The sequence below is a fragment of the Lepidothrix coronata genome, unplaced genomic scaffold (assembly GCF_001604755.1).
Source record: "Lepidothrix coronata isolate B3197 unplaced genomic scaffold, Lepidothrix_coronata-1.0 Scaffold353, whole genome shotgun sequence".
In the NCBI taxonomy this organism is placed as follows: Eukaryota; Metazoa; Chordata; class Aves; order Passeriformes; family Pipridae; genus Lepidothrix; species Lepidothrix coronata.
In genome coordinates, this window is record NW_016690533.1 from 29,920 (window position 1) to 54,015 (window position 24,096).

Here is a 24,096-nt window from a genome sequence, read left to right on the forward strand (position 1 = left end):
CTTTCTCTAGAATAAAAAACTGTTACCTCAAGGCAAGTATTCACTTTCTTCCCTACAACAAGCTGCTTCACATCTCAAGAAAAAAATACACAAAAAACCCTCTCACCACTAAATGCAGCCTTTCTAAACAGCCTGACACTTGATTTTCCTCACTGTTGAAAAACCAGGGTGGGTTGGTTGTGTCGTTTTGGTTCTTTTTGTGATTGCTCCACTTTTTAGACCAATACCACGTGTCTTTGGAGTGTGTTTCCCTTCTCTTAATATTTTATTTCTAGATTTACCTAAAGCAAAGAATCCATTTCTTAGTTATTTAAATATATTTGAAACACCCCACCACTACAACCAACTTTACCCATCCAAGAGAGGTGGACTTTGATTGTCCATAGAAGTTTCAATAGCTTTCTAAGCAGACTTTGAGTTTTTACAGCAAAAAGTTGTACCTTTGTCCAGCCAGGAAAACTGACATAGGTGTCTTGTGGCAAGTCTGGAATCCCTCCAGGAATTGAAAGACTACCAGTGTAAAACGTAGGTACTTCATCATTCAGTGGATTGCCAACAAATCTCTCCGGTTGATCAAAGAGAGAAACGATGCCATAGTTCACTGCTCCATCTATGTCTAGAGGATACATTTCCCATCCAACAAGTATATCCTGAGCAAGAGTTAAATTTGAAACTAGACCCTAAAAGGAAGAAGAAAAAACAACATCAAAACATAAGATAATTAGCTTTTGTTATTGAAGTTATTTGTCTGCAACTATAAATCAGGAATAAAAACTGAATCAAAGTACTTGCAACAGCTGGCTGCCAATCTGTGTATGAAAAAGCCAAGCATCTGGTCTTCACCAAGTTATAAGCTTTGCTTAAGAATAAAGGGCTTCATTTGTTCTCTGTGAGAGATCTGTTACTCCTCAAAGTTTTAAGCTTTCATTGATACCCAAGAGTTTGTTTTCAAACTTTTTTCCTGTAACTGGAAAAATATCTATTTTGCTTTAACGTTAACATGATTACAAAACCTAGGGCTTAACAAAAAGCAGAAGCAACATTAAGTATCATTAAGTCTGTGATACCATCATTTGGTAACACTGAGTCACTAGCCCAAGACATTAACCTGCACAATACTAGAGAAAGTGGTATTTACTTCCTACAAATCTCCAGATAAGATAAAGTATCATAAAAACCAAAGCACATGCCCAATTCAGTGAAATACTTTAAGCTTACAGTCAGCTTTAAGCCCACAGAGTCCCATTTCGTTTCCATGGAACCACGTACACATTGGTTCACAGCACACCAGGGTACTTGCATAATGAGTGCAAAGGCAAGATAAGGCCATGATTTAAGAAGAATGAAAGAAAAATTAAGTCACCCCTCCACACATCCTAATTGTGTTATAGTAGTAGTTCCTAAAGTGGTATTTCAGTGTGATGCAAGGGGTTGATTTTAACTGCTTGAATACACCCTGCATAGAAGCTGTTTTTCAGCACGATTGAAGTTCTGTTGCAAACACCACATGTCAAACAGGAACAAGTAAAACCACAGTTTCTATGGCTTTGGAGGGCTGATACTATGTTGTGTGTCTGTTGTGATGTCTAATAAGCATTGCATTGACTCCACAGACCTCATCACCTGTACGAGCACTAACTGGTTTTCTCTTCCTTTACCTAAATGTCCACTTTGCAGAACAGGAGCTTATTTTTCTTATGTCAAAATAAAATATCTGCAGAGTGTTAAGTGACAAAATCTTTCTATACAATCTAGACTCTATTCTGTCTAATAATCAACTGAAGTAATGCAATGTCACTTCAGGTCAAACCTTCTAACCTGCCTCCTTAAGCTCATCTGTAGGCACTATGAACAGTGGGATTTTTAAAATTACATAAATTGCCTACTAAACATTATTACTTTGGTCTGCATAAGAATGCACATTCAACGGTCCAGATGTGGATATAAATTTTCGAAGTATAACTGAGACACATGCTGTTTTCACAGCATGTGAAAACATAGAAAAAACCAGAAACCATACCATTCCTTCTTTTGTGTCCTTCAACAACAAGACTTAGGTCAGAAGGACATTTTAAAACCAAAATCCTTTTAAGATTCCTTCACAAAAGCTAAATGCCTATTTTGATTTCAAGCTCAAAAAAGTGATAAAACTCCAGCCAAACAAAACCCTGGAAGTCATCCTGTTTGCTTAAAAATGTGAGGCTTCACAAGGCAGGAACTTCTTTAACTAACGTAATTTTCAAAAGCACAAAATATCTAAAACCCAAGGTATCATTATTTCCAGTTTTCAAAATCAACATAAACAACAGCATGATGGAGGAATTTTATGGGAAGAAGCAATGCACAGTCCAAAACTACCTGAGAAAGGCCACCTTTTCTACACAGAAGGATCCTGGTTTTAGAGTATTATTCTCACCAGGGACATCTCCTAAACTTGCTTTCACTCTTAAATCTTTAAACGATTGAAACCCTGGTATAAGTGTGAATCTCAGCTCAACCACAGCAACACTGAGCACCTCCCTAATCCAACCTCTAACCCTCTATTTTGTTACCTTAGTTTAGCATTAAGAACATAAGTTTCCTTATCACCTGCCTGTTATTAAATACACAAAAATATTGCTGCTGCTTCAGCATGAAAGCAAAACAGTGGGATACTAGCTTCCCTCTCCTACCACTCAGATAACGGTGAAGTGCCTTGAAGAGACAGCATGGACAGGGTTGGCACTACTGTTGCCCACTTGTGTCCTAATAATATATAAAAAAAAAAATAAAGGAATGCTGTGAACTCTACACAGCACAAACACAACACAAGACTGGCCTCTACAGCACTCCTCTCTTTTATCAACTATCACACAGCACTGGGGATCCCATTAAGTCTAAAACCAAAAAAGTTTATTTTTTGCCCCGCCCTTCCTAGTGCTACGTTAGTGGCACCTCCATGGTATTGGGTTTACATGGCAAGGTTTTGGTAGCAAGGGGGGCTGCAGGTGGGGCTTTTCTGAGAAGATGCCAGAAGCTGCTCCATGTTGAACAAAGACAGTTCCAGCTGACTCCAGGACAGACCCACTGCTGAGCCCATCAGTGACAGTGGGAGTGCCTCTGTGATGACATTTTTAAGAAAGGCTAAAAACCCCAAAACTGTGTAGCAGCCATGAGAGAGGAGTGAAGAAAAATGAAAACAAAGAGCCCCAGGTAGTAGAGATAGTAGAGGAGGAGGGGGAGAAGGTCCTCTAGGTGCAGGAGCAGAGATTCCCCTGCAGACAACAGTGACATAGCCTGTCCCATCACAGCCCATGGAGGTCCATGGTGGAGCAGATATCCACCTGCAGCATGAGGAGGATCCCAGGCCAGAGCACTTGGATGCCCCCAAAGGAGGGTGTGACCCTGCAGAAGCCTGTGCTGGAGCAGGCTCCTGGCAGGACCTGTGGACCCGTGGAGAGTAGCCCACGCTGGAGCGGGTTTGCTGGCAGGACTTGTAACCCGTGGGGACCCACGCTTGAACAGTCTGTTCCTGAGGGACTGCACCCTGTGGAAGGGGCCCATGCTGGAGAAGTTCATGAAGAACTGCAGTCCATAGTAAGGACACACACCGGAGAAATTTGTGAAGGACTGTCTCTCATAGGTAGGGCCCCATGCTGGAGCAGGGAAGAATATGAGGAGAAAGGAGCAACAGAGACAGCATGTCATGAACTAACTGCAACATTCCTTGTCCCCTTTCCTTACTCAAGGGGAGGAGTTAGAAGAATCACGAGTGAGGCTGAGCCTGGGAAGAAAGGGTGTTTTTAAGATTTGTTCTCATTTCTCATTATCCTACTCTGTTTAACTGGCAATAAATTGATTTCCCCGAGTCAAGCCTGTTTTGCCCATGATGGTAATTGCTGAGTGATCTCCGTCTTATCTCGAACCACAGATTTGTCATTGTATTTTCTCCCCCTCTCCTGCTGATGGAGGAGCGACAGAGTGGCTTTGTGGCACATGGTTCAGCCAAGGTCAACCCACCACAGCCACTCATGCATGGAGTTGACAGTCCCAAAGTGCAGCATAGACCCAGAAGCACTTGGAAGCTTTCTAAAAATTATCTCTAACCTCTGACCAATCCAAATTTGAACTGGCACTTTTGCATGGTAAAGTGCTTGTGAGACAGCCTTTCCCAGCCACACTGAAATTATTGCAAGGGCACACTGCTGACAAATGAAATGGGAGAGGGAGAGAGATACAAAAGTGTATATATGTATATATACAAACCCCAAACCCACCAACCTCCCAAATGCAATCCCAGGATTCACAAACCTCCAAGTACAATCAAGTTCTAGACCAATTTCCAACCCATTTATGGAGTTTATACAAGCAGTTTTCACACATTTTAAAATGTTAGGTACAGGCTCAACTCAATCTGAAAGTCTTGTGGGCGACAACGTAAGTGAACCAACAAAAAAAGTTTAAAATATGTCTGGCAGTTTTTAATTTCACATTGATTTCAGTGACTGGAAAAACTCAAATGAAAACTAGTGAGTAGTTACATTTTGAGGTAAAGTTCCAGCTGTGTAATCCTGACCTTTCTGCTCTTTCTATCCCACTACTTTTTTTTTTTTAACTTGTGGAAAAGAATAAAAGCCATTACAATCCCATAACTCAATTGATTTTACTTACCTTAAAGTCATTATTGTATCTACCAAAGTTGACTCGGCCCATATTCTCTACCAAGAGGTCCAGATTTGCTCCAGCCCTTCCAGTTATATTTATCGCAAGTGATTTGTCCCTTTCAAGGACACCCTGAGGAACCTAGAAAACAACAAAAATACCCCGTTATTTGTTTTTTCAACTTGCACGAAGAAAACAAAAATGACAAAGAAAAAAAAATGAGTAAAAAAAAAAAATTTCCCGAACTGCTACGTCAATGTTCACATTTCGGTACACATCAAATAGATGTGCTAGTGAGTTTTGATGCACCTGATTCAAAAAAAGCAGGTTCCTAAATTTAGCCTGCTGACTGAAAAGATTTTGGCAATATCAGTGATTTAAAGGGGCTTCATCTTCCAATTAAGCATGTATCAATATTTAGTTTTACTTGTTCCTATTCCCATAACATAAGGAAAAAAGAGCTTGACTTGGACATAAAGGTGATGAGAGTTCAGCGTAGGTCAAATATTAATTAAAAAATAGATGATAAAAGTCTATGAATTTATATTAATTCTCATTAAGCAGGAATAAAACCCTGCTTATGGGGAGAAAGACAAATTTCACATTCCGTACAATAAACTTTTTTTGTCCTGAAACTGTGATCAGAAGCCAGTTTCATAAGTTAAGACATAGGCTCAGGCTTTCTCTTCCTCCCATCCTCAAAGGAAAAAATAAGAGAATAATAATAAAAAAAAAAAATCTATGGAAGTACTGCAGAAAGCCACCAAGCATATATATCATTAACACATCTCATGAACCTGCAAGTAAACCCTTTCTCTAGGTCTTTTGCTCACTTAAGTCATGAATCTGTGTCAACATTCAAATTTCAAAAATGGCAAGATAATAGTCATGTTTTCTCAAATACAAACTTGAACATTTGGTATGAATTAACTATATATACACTTCCTTATTTCCTTTGTATGATTCAGTAAGATCAGGGTTGTCTTGGTAATCTAGAGAAAGGAGGAAAAAAAACCCATAGACTGCATCCATGACTTCCATGAAGGCCACTCATGGCAGAAATGAACAGCAGCAAACAATGCTTTTACCCCATCGACAGAGACATAGGCACGATCATGGACTCCGTTTAAAGGTGAAGACAGTTCCGTTGGCTCCGTACAGTTTTTTGGAAGTGTAGTTCTGTACAGTACAAACCCAAAATACTAGGAAAAGAAAAGAAAGAAAAAAACCCAAGCAGATTCATGAACCAAATATTTCTGTAGTTTCAATTCAGGTCAGAATTAGAAATATCCCATATTTCTGCCTACGTGGTTGGATTCAAATGTTAACTTTCATTCACTTCAGACAGCATCTATCACAGACACCATTTCAGATTAAAATTCACTTTGACCTTTAGGCAATGGGTGTAAGTCCCACAGAGTTTCCACTTTTAAATTTCATCAGAAGATTTACGTAACTTTACAAGATAGGGCACTCTCTAAGAGGTATTTCCTCAATAAAAACAAAGCAGTTAATGACGAGCAGTATTATTTCTTCATTAAAATCAATGAAAAGATAGCTGGAAAATCCCTTCATAACTGACTTCACCGGTCACCCACTGCCCATAAAGTGACATATTCATCAAGTCAATATTATCTAATATTATCTAATTATCTATTATCTTTATCTATCTAATTATCTATTATCTTTAAATACTGCATGGTTTACATCAGGAACATTTAGGAATATTTTTCACTAAGTTCATCATCAGGAACAGAAAAAAATGTCATAGCCATTACTGAGATCTGGACAGGTTGGAGAGTTGGGTGGAGAGGAAACTAATGAAGTTCAGAAAAGGTAAGTGCACGGTCGTGCACCTGAGGAAGAATAACCCCATGCAGCTGTACATGTTGTGGGCTGACCTGCTGGGAAGCAGCTCTGCAGAGAAGGACCTGGGGCCCCTGGTGGACAACAAGCTGTCCTTGAGCCAGCAGTGTACCCTTGTGGCCAAAAAGGCCAATGGTATCCTGGGGTGTATTAGGAAGACCACTGCCAGCAGGTTGAGGGAGGTGATCCTGCACCTCTACTCAGCCCTGGTGAGGCTGAGCCCTGGAATATTGTGTCCAGTTCTGGGCTCCCCAGTTGAAGAAGAACACGGAACTACTGGAGAGGGTCCAGTAGAGGGCTATGAAGATGATTTAAAAAGAAACGCAACAGTCTCTTAAAAATCTGAAAGTCAATATTTCAGAGAGGAGAGAAATAAAGGTGGAAGCCTGGACAGCACAGATACCTACATACACAGGAAGAAGAAAACCTCAGGTGCAAAACAGGAGCACTGTAGAATATGGAAAGGCCTGCAATGCAAAAATCCTGGATACCTGTATAATACTATTACTTCTGTGCTGCAATAAGGTGTAAGACATAACATAAGAAGAGTAATACCACGGAGGGTCGTTCAAATAAACTTTACAAAATTACTGCAGAGTGCCTGCTGAAGGAATCCTTACCTGCTTTAGCTGAACAAAGGTCAATGGGTAAGTGCTTTTCACTGGTCCAGAAGGTGACAGCCCATCAAGAACCTCCACCACAGTGCCCACCTGCAGAACAGAAAAAGCAGATATGTGAAGGTCAGTAAGTTCAGTCCAAATATAACAGCTTGCATACCACCAAGCCAGCTCACTGCATCTGTCTAGAAAGTTAATAAATCTTTACATCATCCTTGCAGACACATTAATAATACAGTACAGTACAGACGACTGATGAACTCTGAAAGAAACATGCTACATGCGGAGCAATGTTTTAAAAGAGCAGATGTTCTAAATTTGCTATACATTCATAAAAATAAAAATGACCCTTTATTATTTAACAAGAACTAACCCAGGACTTTCTCACCAAATTTCTATAAACAAACACAACTGCTCTGGACAATTATTAGAAAACAACTACATTATCTAAATTTTGCTCAGTTAGACTCAAGGTAGGGAAAGTGCCACTGATATCTACTGAGTTACTCTGAAATCATTCTGAGCTAAGTAGGGACACAATTTGGTTCCATCAAGAGCTATCCAAGATGAATTTACCCTATTTAGTCTTAAATTATTTTAGAAATTTCAAGGCTGTCATTCAGTTGTCACATGTAAGTAGCTGGACTGATTTTAGTAAGACTGGGAGCAAGGTTTAGAGTAGTCAGATACATAAATACCTTGCTGAACAAGGACTTAGATGTGTACAATTAAATTGCCTTTTGTTGCCATCCCCAATTTCCTTTCACAATTACAAAGTTTTCTACCAATCTACAATTCTGTCTCAAAGTCCATGATCAATTTGAGGTTAGTCAAAATGCCCACAATATGCCTACTGTCTTACAAGCTCAAAAAATCAAATTTTTCCTGCAAGATGTCAATCTGTTTCACCAGAATTATCGTCACTGTTCAGTGGTGTTCAGTTCACATTCAAAATACTTCTCGAACACAGATTTGAGCACAGATCTCAAGCATTCTCAAATGCTTGAGAAAAAAAGAACAGCAAAAAAATTTAGGTTTTTACAGTCTTGTAAAACTGTACTGCAAGAGCATTCACAGCAATTCAAACTTCTGAGGCTACTTCAATAACAGAATTGTTGAATTTTTTGTGTGCATACACAAAACCAGTGCTGAAATATTAAAATGTACATACAGCATTTTGCAGTGATGTAACAGAAGCCAGCATGTATCATCTATGTACGCATAATTAACTCTGCAGTATAGTAGTGGTTTTGGCTGGGATACAGTTACATTTCTTCACAGTAGTTAGTATGGGACTGTGTTTCGGATTCTTGCTGGAGATAGCACTGATAACACGAGGATGTTTTTGTCACTGCTGAGTCCAGCTTACACAGAGTCAAGGGCTTTTCTGGTTCTCTCTCCACCCCACCAAAGAGCAGGCTGCAGGTGTACAAGAGGTAGGGAGGGGACACAGCTGGGACAACTGACCCCCAGTGACTAAAGGGATATCCCGTACCATATGGTGTCATGTTTGGCAAGAGAAGCTGGGAGAAAAAGGAGGAAGGGGGAGATGTTTGGAGTGACAGTGTTTTTATCTTGGCAAGTAACCAATACACATGAACTATTCAAAAGGTGTGTGATGTGGCACTCAGGAGCACAGTTCAGTGGTGAACAAGGTGGTGCTGGGTTAACACTTGGACGTGAGGATCTCTGAGGTCTTTTCCAACCTTAATGATTCTATGATGGAGCCCAGTTTTCCTAGGGATGGTAGGACACTTCCCTGTGGATAGGTAGTAGTAAATGAACTTCTTATTTCACCTTACTTATGTGTGCAGTTTTCACTTCACTTATGCCTGCAATTTTTGCTTTATCTACTAAACTATCTTTATCTCAACCCACATATTTTCACACCTCTACCTTTCCGATTCTCTCCCCCACCTCGCTGGAGGAGAGCGAGTGAGCAGATGTGTGGTGCTCAGCTGCCTACCAGGATTAAACCACAACAAGCATGTAGACACAGATCTAAACCAACTTTTAAAATGAGCTTATCTTAACTCTAGCTAGGAACAAGAAAGCAGAAGGATGCCATAAGTATACAAAAGGTAATGGTCATCACTACCGGCAGGTTGGGTCACTCTCACTAGCCCACAGCTAAGCATGTTCACTCAGGCAACAAGGCCGTAGCCCACAGCTAAGCATGTTCACTCAGGCAACAAGGCTGATGGTCACACAACGGCTTGCAAAATTTTCATGAAGGTAGTTTGCTCTTACATTTTCAGTTTAAACATTGTACCTAAAATAAGTGTCACCTTGCACAGAATAAAATTCCCCAAATATTCCATACTGTGTATGTGCTTATCTCGTGCTCCTTCAAGGGAGCCAGTAATGTTATAGTAATATGCAGGACTTGGCAGGCTACAGTAGAGATTGAACTACCAGGTCTTCTACAACAGCTGTAAAGCAAGAGATGCACAGACACTGGCAGAGTTAATTTATAGAACTAAACAACAAACCTATGAGCGTTAATAGTCTTAGCCCAGGTGGACAGCGAAATTAGAAATGAATGTAAGCAGCATTAAGACACACACTGTCACTTGAACGAGCTACTAACTGGCAACAAGTGCTGCTCTGTGCCTTGCTGAACTGAGTATCAGCAGCTTGTACATGTGGCTGTTTAAGTTCCTGCTACCAAGGGGGCTTCTATTCTGTTAATATAGTTCAACCACATATGATTCACTCAGGGACTGGGCAGGTAGAAGCTTGTTTCTTTGAAACATCAAAGTATTACTTTTGTTCAGCTTTTCAGTCTTGAGTTGTGCGTACAAAAAAACCCCTCAAGATCTGGTCTTGCTGTAAGTTCCTGTCGACTGCTACTTAGTGGACAATCAGCATCACAACAGAAACCTAACAGTAAATTTAAAAATCACAAATATTGTCAGGAGTTTTTAAAAACAACCTGAAAAGCAACAAATGACTACTAATAAAAAATAGCAATACTTTAGGGCAAAGTCTTCAAAACTGAAGTGTAAGACCAAGCATGAAAGAAAAAAGAAACAAAATAGCTCCAGTTGCTGTTTTGCCTTTGCTTGCCCTCATTCATCATCTTCAGTGTTTCTCTTTTGCATCTATGCAACAAGACTTTTTACTTATCACCTGCTTTCCTGTCTTCTGGTCTTATATAATATCAGTGTCTCCAGCATATTTTAATAAATTATATTTTTCCCACCCAGAAGGATTCTTCAAAATAATTTAATAGCTCAAATGAGCTCAAATGAACAACTGCCTGATGAGGGGAGTTGGTACGTAAAGACTGAATTGTCACAGAATATCTTGTGGGGAAAAGAATCAATAGAGAACAGCCCGCTCTGGTTACATGTACCTCTGTTATGTATAACATATGACTCCTGAAAATACTCTGGAGTCTCCTTTCTCTTTTCCTTTTTGAGAAAGTGACAAGGGAGTTGGTTCGCTGCAGTAGATTCACTGCTCTGGATAGCAGACGGACTGCTGGACCTCAGCTGCACAGTGAAGCTTCACACAGTACCTGTTTTAGCACTGTCACTGCAAATGATATAGCTGGGAAGTTTACTATTACCAAAGCCATGTCCTATTATTTAAAATATTCCCTCTCTGATATTCACCCAAATACATTCACACTTCTCCATACAGCAAGGTGCATTGGACCTAGTCCCAGCAGGGGCTAGAATGGAGTTGGGAGGAAGGCTTTGGCTGGGATGGTACAAACCCTCTGTGATTTGAGACTCATCCCATGCTGTGGGGTAGCCAAGCAGAGCAAACAGCTGCTGAAGTTAAGCAATGGGTCAGAGAGCAAAAAGCTGCTTTTTTCACAGAAGACAGTTCTGGAGGCTTTCAGTGCAGATGGCAGTATACGTACAGGCATGACAGGAACCTCATGCCTGGCAGTTTACACATGCGATCTGGATTCCTAAAACTGCTCTGTGGAGAGTAAAACACTTCCTCTCAATAAAGCAGGAAGCATAGAAGGTGAAGGAACAGGGCTCTCCATGCGATGGCCAAGTCAAAGCTGTGATATTTGAGCAAGTTTGGTCATCTGACTCCTTTGTAAGATGGGTGTCTGGATCAGGGACCCAGCAGCATTCATTTAAGGCATGAAAGAGAAAGTTCATCATTCTAGTGAAACTGGACAGCCTTATCTGAGAGCCATGATCCATGAGATCAGAGTCAAAATCTGACAGCTGGGCTCCTAAGTGCTGGCAACCCTAAACAGCAGCCACAGTGGTGGATGTACCGATAAGAGCATATAATTAGTCACAACTGCCAGTCGTTGCTGAACATAATATAGATCTGTTTCAACATCACTGGTGAACCACTTCTTGCATTTAAGTATTTCTGCCCACCACTTGAGCAGAATGACTTGAAAATGCCTGCAAAGCCTTATCACTACCAAGTTTTGCAATGCTTCAGTTGCAGTACATAACAGATCAGATATATCCCTAACTGGAAAAATGGCTGCCAAACTAAATTACAAAGTATAAAATCAGAGCATTAGGAGTTACCGTATCCAGCACACCAACTGCAGTAATCCTCCACCTCAAAATTTGTCTGTGCCCAGCAGAAGGAATATAGCGAAGTTCATACCTGCTCTCTCCCCTTTAAACCACCCTCTTCACTCACTGCAGGAACCTACTTCTCAACCATATCTCACAAAAAATTGTCCTTGGTCCTAAAACAATGGTGCTATGGACAAACTCCAGATACCTGCAAGCTGACCAGCTACACCTCTGTTGTTGTACAGGATACAGCACGGTTGGGTTCAGCATGCTAGGTTCTGTGTGCTTCTCCCTCAGCAAGAAACCAACTTAATTTCTCTCGTCAGCTACAGATTTGCACAAATCTTGTAAGAAACTTCCTAAGACTCCAAAATTTATCAAAAATATTCCATATTCAAAATTTAAACATATAGAAGTACTTAAAAGATACATATATCCTACCTGCTGCCTCTACTTCAGAGGCATCACCAGCTACAGAAACAATCTTTGCTCGTAGCTCTTATGGTAACATTCCCCCAGCTACATTACTCATACATGAGTTATCTTCAATAACTGTGATTCTATTGTGTTAATAGTATATTAATTTCAGTTAAGTAAATCTTCAGGTACATACTGAATACTGTAAAAATCACCTTTTTGTGTCCAGATAAGATGCATTTTCTCATTTTCAAACATGGGCATGATTCCTAACTTTGAAGTTCTGTTCCCTCCTTCCTGAAAGTTTGCTTTCAAGGTTTTCCTCTTTATTTTGTAGTATATCTAGAGCTTGCCATAACACTCTTATAAACAGTTTTTTGTAAAAAGCAAACACAGAGCATTACAAGAGATATATATTACAGATGTTAATTTACCTTCTGCAAGCGAACCTTCCCGTATGCAAATTTGGGTGTTGTTGGAGGGATAAGACCTTCTGGTAACTGCTTATACTGGAAAGAGAAGAAGTAAAAAAAAAACACACTAAAAACTTAAATACAAACACACTTTAACTGAATTCTCACTTTATACTTTACAACTTACAAACTTTGTAAACTTCGTAAACAGAACTTTGGTTAAAAGTAAATGATCTCACTAAAGGTTACAGATGTATCTAGTCTAAAGATGGAGGAACTTTTTCTAAAGAAAAAATCTGATTTGATCACATATGGTAAAAATTTTTTAATAACATTTCAACTCGAGGTAACGGTAAAAGGCATAACAAATAAACTGAGCTGCCAAAGAATCACAGTGCCCTTGGAGCCCTCCTGTGGCTTCAGCCTGAGTTACTTCTACAACTCTTCTGCAGTCATCTCCCCAGTCCATAGGGGCTTGAGTGAACATTTCAAAAAGTCTGTAAAATAGTATTTCCACCTGACCCTTCCTTAGCAGCACTTCCATATGGGAATTTTTAGACTCTTGTGCCTTTCCTGCTAATCCATTACTTCCTAGGCTGGGGTCTTCGAGAAGCACAGTTTTGAGACCACAGTTCCACAAACCTCTGAGGTCCCATCTTTACCTTCCTCTAGTCCTGGTCTAGACAACTGTCCAATTAATCACAGGGAAACATGACAAGGAAACACTGACCATGGATCTACTTCTGTATACTTCTTGCCTTATATTTCTAGGAACAACCACCTGACATCAGCAGAGAGAAGGGATGAAGGGCATCCACTACTCTGAGGAAAGGCAGACCAGACCAGGCTTTCTGCCCCATAACCTAGCCTTCTCTTTTGTGAGCCCACAACCTTTTCTCCTTGCAATCATCCTCTTCTCCCTTTCCTGCCGTTACTTGTCTTATGTAATGTCCACTCTTCTCACCTGTTCTTTCATTTACTAAACATTGTCCTGTCTGCACATTAGAGAGAAAAACCTTCTGCGGACAAGATACCCATGTAAACAAGCAGTCTAAGCCTACATTTTAATACATATCACAAATGACTGCCCTTGTGAAGGCTGCACATCTGCACATTCTGAGTGCTCAGTTTGGCAGATTTTGTTTTAAAAATGAATTTGGTGAGAGGTTGAAAGGGATTTTTTTCTAAAGAGATTTTACTTTGATTTCAGCTTGGAAGTTTTAGGACAAGGTATGACTTTCTAGGTTTACACATGGTATAAGTGAAATAAGTTACACAACCAGCATAAAACTCAGGCTCAAAAGCTTGCCTTGGCACCAAGACAAGGAGTCTTTTTAATTGGCTTATTTTTTTTTTAACAGATCACAGCAGTGTAATTCTCAATGCTGTCCTGTCAAGTGTCAGTTATGGATGGATGAAAGCCTGATTTATATTTCCGGTAACAAGTTCATTCCTTCTTCTCTGTATTTGGAAATAATCGAGATATCCAGACTTAAAGAAAACAAAAACTGTATTCACCCAAGAGAAGAAGTCAAAAGCAGGAAATTTCAGTTCAAATAGTAAAACTTAGAGAATGCTGAAAGCAATTGAAAGAAGCTGTGAACTGAAACTCTTCTTCATTACATTTTTAACCAAAGCAAACTGTAAAGGAAGATTATAATGTTAGCCTTGTAGCACAGCTAACATGTTGAACTCAGTCATCAGTTACAGGCAACTTTAATTTTTTTCATCAGATTCACCTGAAACTGCAACTAAGTAGATAGACTGTTACAGGTTTAGAACCCATAGCAGAGACAGAAAAACTTCATGAGAACCTATGGATATGGAAAGTAAGAAACTAACAAATCAAACCAAAAAATGACCCAACACACCTGAGGTTATACTGAACATTTCAGATCTTATCAAGGCTCTCTCACTGCACTAGCATACTACTTACATCTCAGACAGGGACCTTGTCTTGAAGAAAACAACTGTAAATCAGGAAGTTTGGAGATGTCTCTGGTGAAAAGGGCTGTATCAAGACAGGAGGTTCCCCTTGGAAAGGCCATCAAAATTATCCCATCAAATTAACCCGTCAAGCTTGGGGAAAATTGAGAAACTGAAGGAAACAATCCACAGCAGGCCTTCCACATTTACAGAGATACAGGCATGCTCAACCCTAGAGGAAGGGTAGTACTATTTTGGGAGATCTACTCCCAGCATAAAAATGTCTTCTAGCGAATAGGAATGTTGCTGGCATGCAACAGGACGAATACAAGCCTCAGCCTTGGAATTCATGTGGAATCTGTTTTTAAGCCTCATCTAAACAGCCTCCAATGCAAAGCTATTCAAAATCTGGACACAGGTTCCATGTTTCAGTTCAGTCTCCAGTTTGTAGAGACACTGCATTTTTACAGCAATGCAAAGCTGGTCCCACCCACTAGCTACAGTTTGTGAAATCACAAAACCAAGCTGGATAAGCATGCTTCTTCTCACAGAGGCCCAAAACCACAGCATGAAGCTTGGGATACAGGCAGCCAAAATACTAAGCTGTAGCACACATCAGGCTGATACTGAGCCATGAGCCTAAACTGACTGAATGGCTGATTGATGCTGCAAGGAAAAAGCTCTATGCACTCCTCCCCCATCTCTACTCCCAGCCAAATCCTTCCTGGCTCTCTCTGCCCCCCTTGTGGCAGCACTGGCTCTCAGCCGACTGAGGGAGCGGATTCAGCTTACTGACCTTCAACTGAAAGAAAGCAAATACATTAAGAAAGGACAGCTCAATGATTTTGGTGTCAGAGCTACATCTGTATCCTCTCCTCTAAAAGAAAGGAGGGATCCATCAGGACAGAAGGGATAGCCAGAGAGGTGCAAGACCTTTTCCCTTTTCTAACAACAAGCAGTTAGGTTGGACTCATTGTCTTGTTCTACTTCATTTCCACCACTTGCAGAAAACAGTAAATTCAGAAGTGACTTATACCAATGCAAGAACAAGAGAGTTTGCAGTACACCAGGCATGTTTCAAAGAACCATTCTAAAAATGTTCTGGGGGCACTCACCATACCAATGACTTCTCTCAAGGCAAAATATTTTTCTGTCAGATCTCCTGCTTCGCTCAGTGGAGCATCGTAGTCATAACTAGTGGGCTGTGACATATAGGGCATATTAGCACCTAAGGCAAGAGGAAAAAAGAAGCCATAGAAGCAGTGGAAGAGCTGGTTTTTTTCCAAAGGCATCAACTTTGAGAATTCTTTCCGATCACAGACTCAGCTACATTTTTAAATTCAATGCAGGCCTTGATATGTGGGATTTGACACAGAGAAACTGTTCCTGATGGAGGACAATGTCCTTGTGAGCTCGCACTGCTCTGTTACAGAGTCTTTAGATATACTCTGAAGAGAAACAGTGTTTCACAGCACTGAGTGAGGCAGAAGTAGCCTTGGCAAAGACAAATACTATGTGGGTTTAGGACAATAGACAGAAAATAGCCAGTGCAGTAATCTTTTCTCATGTGAAAGTAGGTATAGCTTATTCTTTCACAGAATACATTACTACCTAATTCATAAACAGTTCTCCTACATCATTAGTATCTTCTAAATAATTTCTTACCGTTCCAATAGGCAAAATTAGTCCCACCTATAAACATGTACCTAAAAAGGAAAAAAAAAGCCATCCACTTAAATCAGGTTTTGCCGAACTGGGAAAAAAAATCCCCCCAAAATTAAGCTCTACTGAACACACACTTACAGGTTAACGTTAGCACCACGTGCCAGGATTTCATTAAGTGTTTTAGCTATAGTTTGTGCGGGCACAACAGAATGACGGTGCCCCCAGTGATCCAACCATCCAGTATAAAACTCAGAATTAACCTGAAAGGAGGAAGGGCAAAAGAGGAAGGGAAAACATGAAGAGGGAACAAGAACAGAATCCAATGTGATTTAAGGTTACTAAGTGTGAGAGGGAAGGAAAAAAAGCCACCTTGACTCATCTGAGCCATTTTTAAACTACTACAAATACAGCAAAATATATACTAAATCAGTCCTTTTCAGCAGACTGGTCAAACTTTCAGACTACTGAGTCAAAGAAATTAAAGGATCGTTTCAATAATTTTATAGGGACACTTTGAAAACAAATGCTTAAGTATCAATGAACATGGATTTCCTGGGAACTGGTCAACATGAATGTTTCAAACGCTTGGCATTCAAATAACGATGAATCCAACATATTCTGTGCAGAATAGCATACACAGACCAGATGTAATGAAAAATCAATATTACAAACAATTTCATAGCACAGAGATAATCTTGTACCCTCAGTGGGCCTTTTCCCTTTGTCAAAAGTGATCTTACATCCCATTATGGCTTGCCTAAAACCTCTAGGGTAGCTGAAAACAGGAAACAACTTCTAACCTGCTGTTTTAATTTTGCTTTTAGCTTCCACCTACACACATATCTCACTAACTCATCTAATCATACTTAGCGTTTCCGCTGCTTTGTAAACATTTGCCTTAGCAAGGAAAACTACTGAAACAAAATTAATACATTTTGAGACTAAAATAGTATTCGCCGAACAGCAGTTAATGTGGGTTTGACAAACACCCACAGAAGCTCCTCTATTCACTTTTTCTGACTGACTTGGAAATTACGTCTTTGTCAACATGTCTCTAAAACTATTCAATGCACTGCTGTCAACTCTTATTAACTCTTATTAACAACTTCAAGATTAGAAAGTATACAAGAAATTTAAGTGAAAAGACATACCAAAGGGCCCTTAGGTTCACTGCTCCTTTGAGCTAAGAATGCTGCTGTGACATTGCCACCTATAAACAGAAAGAAATAAAATTGAGTTGCTACATCTGTGACTTTCTGGGTCATTCATTTTACTGAGATAGGTGTCTTATCTCCCTTTCAACCTAGCAAAAATCATGAGAAGTTACTCCAGCAAACACACAAATCAATACTTTTGATTCCAGTGTTTCATTTGCAGAACTTATTTAAAGTATATACATACATGTATGCATGCATATGTATAGGCCTTTGCTTTTGAGATACATCTTTTGAAAACCCAGCTTTTCTCAGCAATGACATTCTGGCACAAAAAAAGTCTGAGGTGCGTCAGAATTGCTACTTGATCATTGGAAAGTCTAGGTCTGGGGTTACATTACCAAGACTATGGGGAAGAACAGAAGCCAGGCAGTCTCTAAAGAGGCTTTTCACTTCTGATCACTCCTAGTGGTTGAAACCATAGTGAATGGAAACAACCACTTCCATGAGTAGCTCGCCATCTCATAAATGATATACATGAAGGAGTTCACAATTTCATTCTATTTGTAAGAAAACAGATCCTGCTAAGCACACGTTTGGCTGTAGAGAGAATAATGTACAGAACAGGCCACATATTAAAAAAAAAAGAAAATATCTATCTTGGAGTTTGTTTCTTGTTCCTTAAGCCTATTTTTGCCTTAAGCCTAATTTTGCCAAGTCCATGCAGTATATGAACATTTAAATCCTTAACTTTCCTATTAAAGGGGTACTTTCTGATCCCACTACTGCTGCTAAGCCATTCTTCAGACCGATATCACACCAAATTGTGGCAGTGTGCACATTTTTAATTATCATCTTCAGCAGTACTTTTTTTCTAATAATCACTGGCTTAAAAAGAAATGTACTTTGACAGCTGGATTCTAAGACAGACGAGGACATTAAAAAACTCAAAGACCAAAAAGAAATATTAAAAAAATACATGGAACCAACAACAACTATTACTGCTTATTTTTAGGAGATACTTACTATGAGCAGTGTAAATTGTTAATTCATGATTTCAAGATGCAAGACTCTTTAACTGGGTGCTCATGGGTGATTCTTGTAAGTTTAAGAGTACATCAAATACACATAAATGCCTATTACCCCATTTAAACAAAGCGGTCAGGTTTGTCAAGCAGTCAAGTCAGTTTGTCCTGTCACAACCACACACAAAACACAATTTTTGGTATCAAACAGCAGTCTCCAACCTGGGGCAAAGTCCACTGTTGCATAGAGACCCTGAAGAGCTCCACATTTCAAGTGAAACTGGCTTGCACCATCAGTTGTGAAAAGCACCACCTCATCACCAAGATGCAGGCGAAAGAGCTTCAGAAGGAAACGCAGATAGTTATAGTCGCAAGCGAAGTAGCTTCCATACTCATTCTCTACCTGTAGAGTAAAAGCAAGTCAGTAAAGCCATAGCCAGTTTCAGTCTGCATCCAATACCAAAACCAGAAAGCCCAAACCCAACCCTCTTCTTCCTTTGACAGCAATGTTGAAAACGTCATTTTAACTCCATATCTGAGGAGTAAGAGAAGACAAGACTTCTAGGCACTGATTCCCCTCACTTGTATCTTACAGTGGAGCAATCACTGAGCAGAGCTAAGCCATTTTCCTACAAAATCAACTCCCACCAGAAGTATCTACCCTTGCTACTTAGCTACAGTGATCACAACACAATCTCTATTAAAATTTGAGATCTACAACCACCTTCCCAAGCAGAACAATAAAGCCATAGAACAGGTTGTGATATGACCAAAACTGCAACAAAACCGCACATCTACAAAGGGTTCATGAACTGTTAAGCCCTGCAATGGACTCAGAATGACTTGGGGCAGAAGGACAATGCTGCTGCTGAAAGGTACACATCTTGCCCCTTTCTCAAGGAGATGGACTTTCAAGCTCCAGATCTCCAACACCACACGGACCTGAAGGTTATTTCTGAAAATCCTGTTATAAGCATCTTATTTTTGCCAAAGAATAATTTTTCCCAGTGCTTCTGCTCAACAGACAAAACACATTGTTCAGCTAAATGATCTTGGGCATATTACAAGCAGGGCCTCTTATCCCATCCTGTGTCAACCACAGAGTTCAAAAAAAATTGAAATAATGCTTTCATTATGGTCAAATTCTAAGAATATAGAACAATCACTCCTGCGCATCTAGAAGGAGTTTAAGAGAGAAGCTACTCACCACAAACGTACAAGATTGTGTCTGGAAACATTTACAACTTAAGTTAGGTGCTAAGAACTAAAAAGCCTAAGTTTTCAGGCAGTTTTTGTCATGTGGTTTAGGCTTACTCCATACTGCTTTTTCTTCTATCTGCAGGTTTTCCCTGTCAAATTGTTTCAGGCATTTGTAATGTATTTTGGCTTTATGTGAGAATTGGCATGAACATCAGATCTAAAAAGCTACACAAGTTCCCTCTATTGCTTTCTATGGTCGTGGGAAACAACTTCAGCAGAGCAGATGAGCTCTCTCTGAATTCTGGAAACAGTGCATTCGGTTCTTTAGGATAAGGTATTTCAGCAGAAAATTTCAGCTACCTGAAACTGCTAAGGAACATCTGTGACACCACCACCCAAGACCCATGGAGTGTCTGAAAGAGTGGTATAAGCATTCATGCTGCTAGGAGTCATCTGATTTCCAGAAAGTTACCTGCACCATGATGATTGGACCTCCGTTTTGATAGAGGTAAGGCCTCATCTTTGGCAAAAGGACACTCATCCATTTCTCTACTGCTGCCAGGTAGTCTGTGATACACAAAGCATAAACATTTCACCTAAATTTCTGGGGGTTTATTTTTGTTTTATTTATTTTTGTTTACACAGGGATAGTTTTTACCATGGTTCTAATTATACAAACTATGAATGGTATTTAATGAACAGATTGCTGTTATACTTGAATAGATGTGTTCTTATACTTGTTCATAAATATCAGCATCTAGTACCGTTTACTAAAAAATAAAACACTTAAATACTGATGAACTTGGAAAATCACCAAAGGGACTTCATCATGTCTCACACAGGTTGTCCTAACATGTTTCAACAGGAAAAGAATTCAAACATTGCTAGGTGTACTATTTTTAAAATAGATAATTTAACCTGCAATGAGCAAAACTGACATCTGTATATTTGTTGCCCAACACGCACTCCAATAAACACATTAATCTCTTGTCTCATTTCATCCCTCTGTAACTGGTCCCTGACCAGGCAGCACCTGAGAAAGCTGTAACTAGTTCTGGAATTACGTGGACAGTGCCCAGCCAGAAGGAATCTGCACGATGAGTGGCCAGTTGGCCATGACAAAAACCAAGGATCTCAAAGCTGAAGCTACTGTCTTTTCCTCAACGGTGACAATGATTTCCCTCTTGGCACCCACTTGTCAATACCTCGGATACTTTCTACCCTACTTTGTTCATTCTATATACTTCTTGAATGCACACGTCTGAGTAAAAGTACTGAAAAATTTTACTCACAAAAAAACTTAAGCTGAAATATGAATTATCTACCAGTGGCCTCAAACAGCAAGTCGCCTTGCTGCCAAAGTGTATTTTTGATAACCTTTTTCATGTCTCTACCTGCATCAGAAGACCTGAGAACAATAGATTTCTTCTCCAACAACCATGCAGGAAGACCTCCCTGTGAAAAGAAAGGGAAACACTTCAGTAAACATTTTTAGGAAATCTAAGAAGAATTTAGTCTTTTATCAAAATATACAGTGAGACATGAAGACTGATTTTCTACAATAAAGTAGTAATTCCTAATGACAAAACAAATACTGAGGAAGCTTGTATTGTAAGAAGTCACTTAGGATGCATAGATTTAATTATACTAAAGCAAGACTCTTGTCAAAGGGATACATCAAGTATGTTTGTCTACTTTGAGACAGAAATACTTGCATTAGATTTACCCTAGAAATGAGCTAACTGTCACAAAAGGCTGTATACCATGTCCCATTCTGCACAGATGTAAGGTCCAGCTCTCAGGATAACAAGCAATCCAATTTCATTAGCAAGCTGCAGGAAATACTCCAGATCTTTGCCACCAAAAAAATCATATACGCCCATCTGGGTTTCATGGTAGTTCCACGGGACATACCTATTAAGAGAGAAAGTCACCTTCCATTAGGAAACTGAGACTAACCAGAATTCAGAGTAACAACTATTTGTACTACCCACCCCAGAGATCTGTAATGCTGAACTGGTCCTTAAGGTCGGTAAAAGACAAGACAACCTTCCTTCTGTGAGCTACTTCATATGGCAGAAGGCATTGAAATTAATACTGAAATTAGGTTTAGTACTTTGCAGTATGTCTCCAGGAATCCATATCAATGCAAGGACAGGTTTTGGTAGTGCTGGTTTGAAACTATGATGTCTGTTGCAAAATTTAAGTAGTTAATAGCTTTGAAGTTAGCAAGTCAGGTGCCAGCTATATTGTGGGGGGAGGTTGATGAGGAGATGAATACTGTAAACCACTCACAAAGGAGGAGGTCAGGAACCAAAACAGTGCATGACCCTTCGTGAACGAAACACCCAGATTGCACAAGAAACACCAACTAGGCTGACAGGTCCATGCTGCTGCCACTATAAAGAACCTGAAAAACACCTAAGTCTCAAACAATACTGCATCTTGGTCCTGAAAGTTTTCATTGACCAGGAGCAAAGTAAGTTCTGGAAAACAACAGTGGGAAGAACGGTCAAGTTGGAGTATGTTAAGGTGCCCAAGAGCCTGGACAAAGTAAAACTTCATTTCAACTAAGTAATAAAGCCACCAAACAAGCAGATCACCATTTGAAAGAACACCTCTCTCCTACTTCCAGGACTTAAGAAACCGCAACCTCGGCACTGAACATCTCACACAAACAAAAAAAAAACACTTGGTTGCAAGACAACAAAGAAACATGTAACCTACCAACTACCATGCATGGTGTTGTAGCTTAAGGTCCCTGCTGGACAACCTCTTGACAGCCATGAGTGTTTTGGCTTGGCATAGTACTAAGTGGCTATCACAGCACAGACAGACATTAAAATCAGGGATGAGTACAGCCTGAGCAAGGATTCAAGGGAATGGGAAAACTCATTCTCCATGCATTTACTGTTTTGCACACGGGTTTGTTTTGCACATTTTCCTTTTAGGAGAATTGTTGCCACTGTTCTAGAAAGAATAAATCTGAGAAAAATTTCTATAATCAAAACTGTGTTCAGTCAAGCAAAGATCCTCTCGCTGTCTTACTGTCTGTATTTGTTTATATGTTCCACAGTTAATTTTGTAAAAACTACCCAAGAGGGAAAGAAAGTGCATAAAACAGTACTTTCAATAGGAAAAATAGGAACCCTCAAATAAGTACACTACTGAAATGGCCATACACAGACAAACAAGCACAAGAACATCAAATACAAAAAATTATAATATTTCAACCTTAGTTAATATCATACCCTTTCAAATGTCAAAATTTGAAAGAGTACAATATTAAGCTTCTGTTTGAGATGATGAAGCTTAAAAGTCATATGCCAGGATGGAGTCAAAGCAGTGCACTCAGGCATCATAATGCAGATTTTCCCCTCTATGTGGTATATTTTATTTCCTTGTCAACATGCTCTAATTGTTTCTGAAGCACACGAATAACTCGCTTGTAAAACAAACTAAATGTGCATTTAATGAATACGTGAATCCTGTGAAAATACATGTGATGTTAATGTAGTTTTGTGCACTTTGTCTAATTTTCAAGCAGAGGAGAAAGCTGATTGCTGACATTTAAGGTCAAAGTGGATAAAGTAGGAAACTATTTAAGACAAACCAATGCCCAACCTACCTAAAAAAGACAATACCAGAGTATCGTACTGTACTTACTTTCCGTGTTCCACATACCATCATGTAGGCTACCACTGCAGTATAATTATAGCTTGCTATAAGCTATAACAGCTCTGTTGTTTTCAAAACTATTGCTTAGGAATGCAGAATTCTTTTAAGTTACATATATATGTAACTAAGGATTTGTCAAGGACAAATAAACCTAAATCTATTTGTTCTTTGGAAAATTTGCCTAAAGGATTAAAGGAAAAAAATTCACGTCTCTTGACTTAACAAAACTTTTGGTACTTTGCTGTACCACATCCCTATAAGCGAGCAAGAAAAAAAAGAAGAGCATAACCGGGATAACAACACAGAAAAAAAATTAACAACAAAACAACAACCCACAATATGCTGGGAGTGCAATGGGTTATTTGGAGGAGTATCCCAAGTCTCTTTGGTAGGTCTAACTATATCCAAAGCTTTTATTGACATCTGCATGATTGCAAATGGGGAGCACTTGCAAATTGATGAGTGAACACGACGAGGATTCTAAGTGGTTTTAACTAATGAGCAACGTAGTCTGAAATCAACAAGGGATTAAGAGTTATCCCCTTTCAAGTCTCTCTTGCATAGAAAAAGTAAAAAAAATACAAAATGAGAAAGAAGACATACGGAAGTGGTATTAATAGGAAAAGGGTCTGCAAGTTCCACTGAGAAGTACCATCTGACTATGAATCACCAACATGACACTGCAGTAAGAGGCAAAGTTTTGTCTGTTCCTGTACATCAGGGAGGTAGATGTAGGAATTCTTTCACTGAAAAATGCTTCTATAAGAGCACTGCACCTGTTTGAGCTCAATAAAGATGACTGGGTATTAACTTCATAACAGTTTCTCACTGCCTAAAATATGACTACAGAGAGACAGCAACCACTTATACTATTTTTTTTTAAGTCTACCAAACCAGTTATTTATCACTGGTAAGTAAATTAGAGGTTAATATGAGAAAAGCATTCTAGCTGCAATTTAACTACACCTTGTCATCTGTTAGTT

At 39.5% G+C, this 24,096-nt stretch overlaps 1 protein-coding gene across 1 annotated transcript in view; it reads right to left on the minus strand.

Annotated features, from left to right (window-relative positions):
• The window catches only part of GLB1 (galactosidase beta 1), a 42,476-nt gene that overhangs the window by 4,115 nt on the left and 14,265 nt on the right, over positions 1-24,096 (minus strand). Inside the window, exons 3-15 of the mRNA XM_017838715.1 lie at positions 21,199-21,349; positions 20,830-20,890; positions 19,908-20,002; positions 18,458-18,638; positions 17,208-17,266; positions 16,195-16,316; positions 16,057-16,097; positions 15,507-15,619; positions 12,487-12,561; positions 7,128-7,217; positions 5,730-5,843; positions 4,651-4,782; positions 441-680 (exon numbers count right to left, since the gene is read on the minus strand). Of these exons, the coding sequence (XP_017694204.1) occupies positions 441-680; positions 4,651-4,782; positions 5,730-5,843; positions 7,128-7,217; positions 12,487-12,561; positions 15,507-15,619; positions 16,057-16,097; positions 16,195-16,316; positions 17,208-17,266; positions 18,458-18,638; positions 19,908-20,002; positions 20,830-20,890; positions 21,199-21,349 (1,474 nt within the window). The remainder of the gene's footprint in view (positions 1-440; positions 681-4,650; positions 4,783-5,729; positions 5,844-7,127; positions 7,218-12,486; positions 12,562-15,506; positions 15,620-16,056; positions 16,098-16,194; positions 16,317-17,207; positions 17,267-18,457; positions 18,639-19,907; positions 20,003-20,829; positions 20,891-21,198; positions 21,350-24,096) is intronic.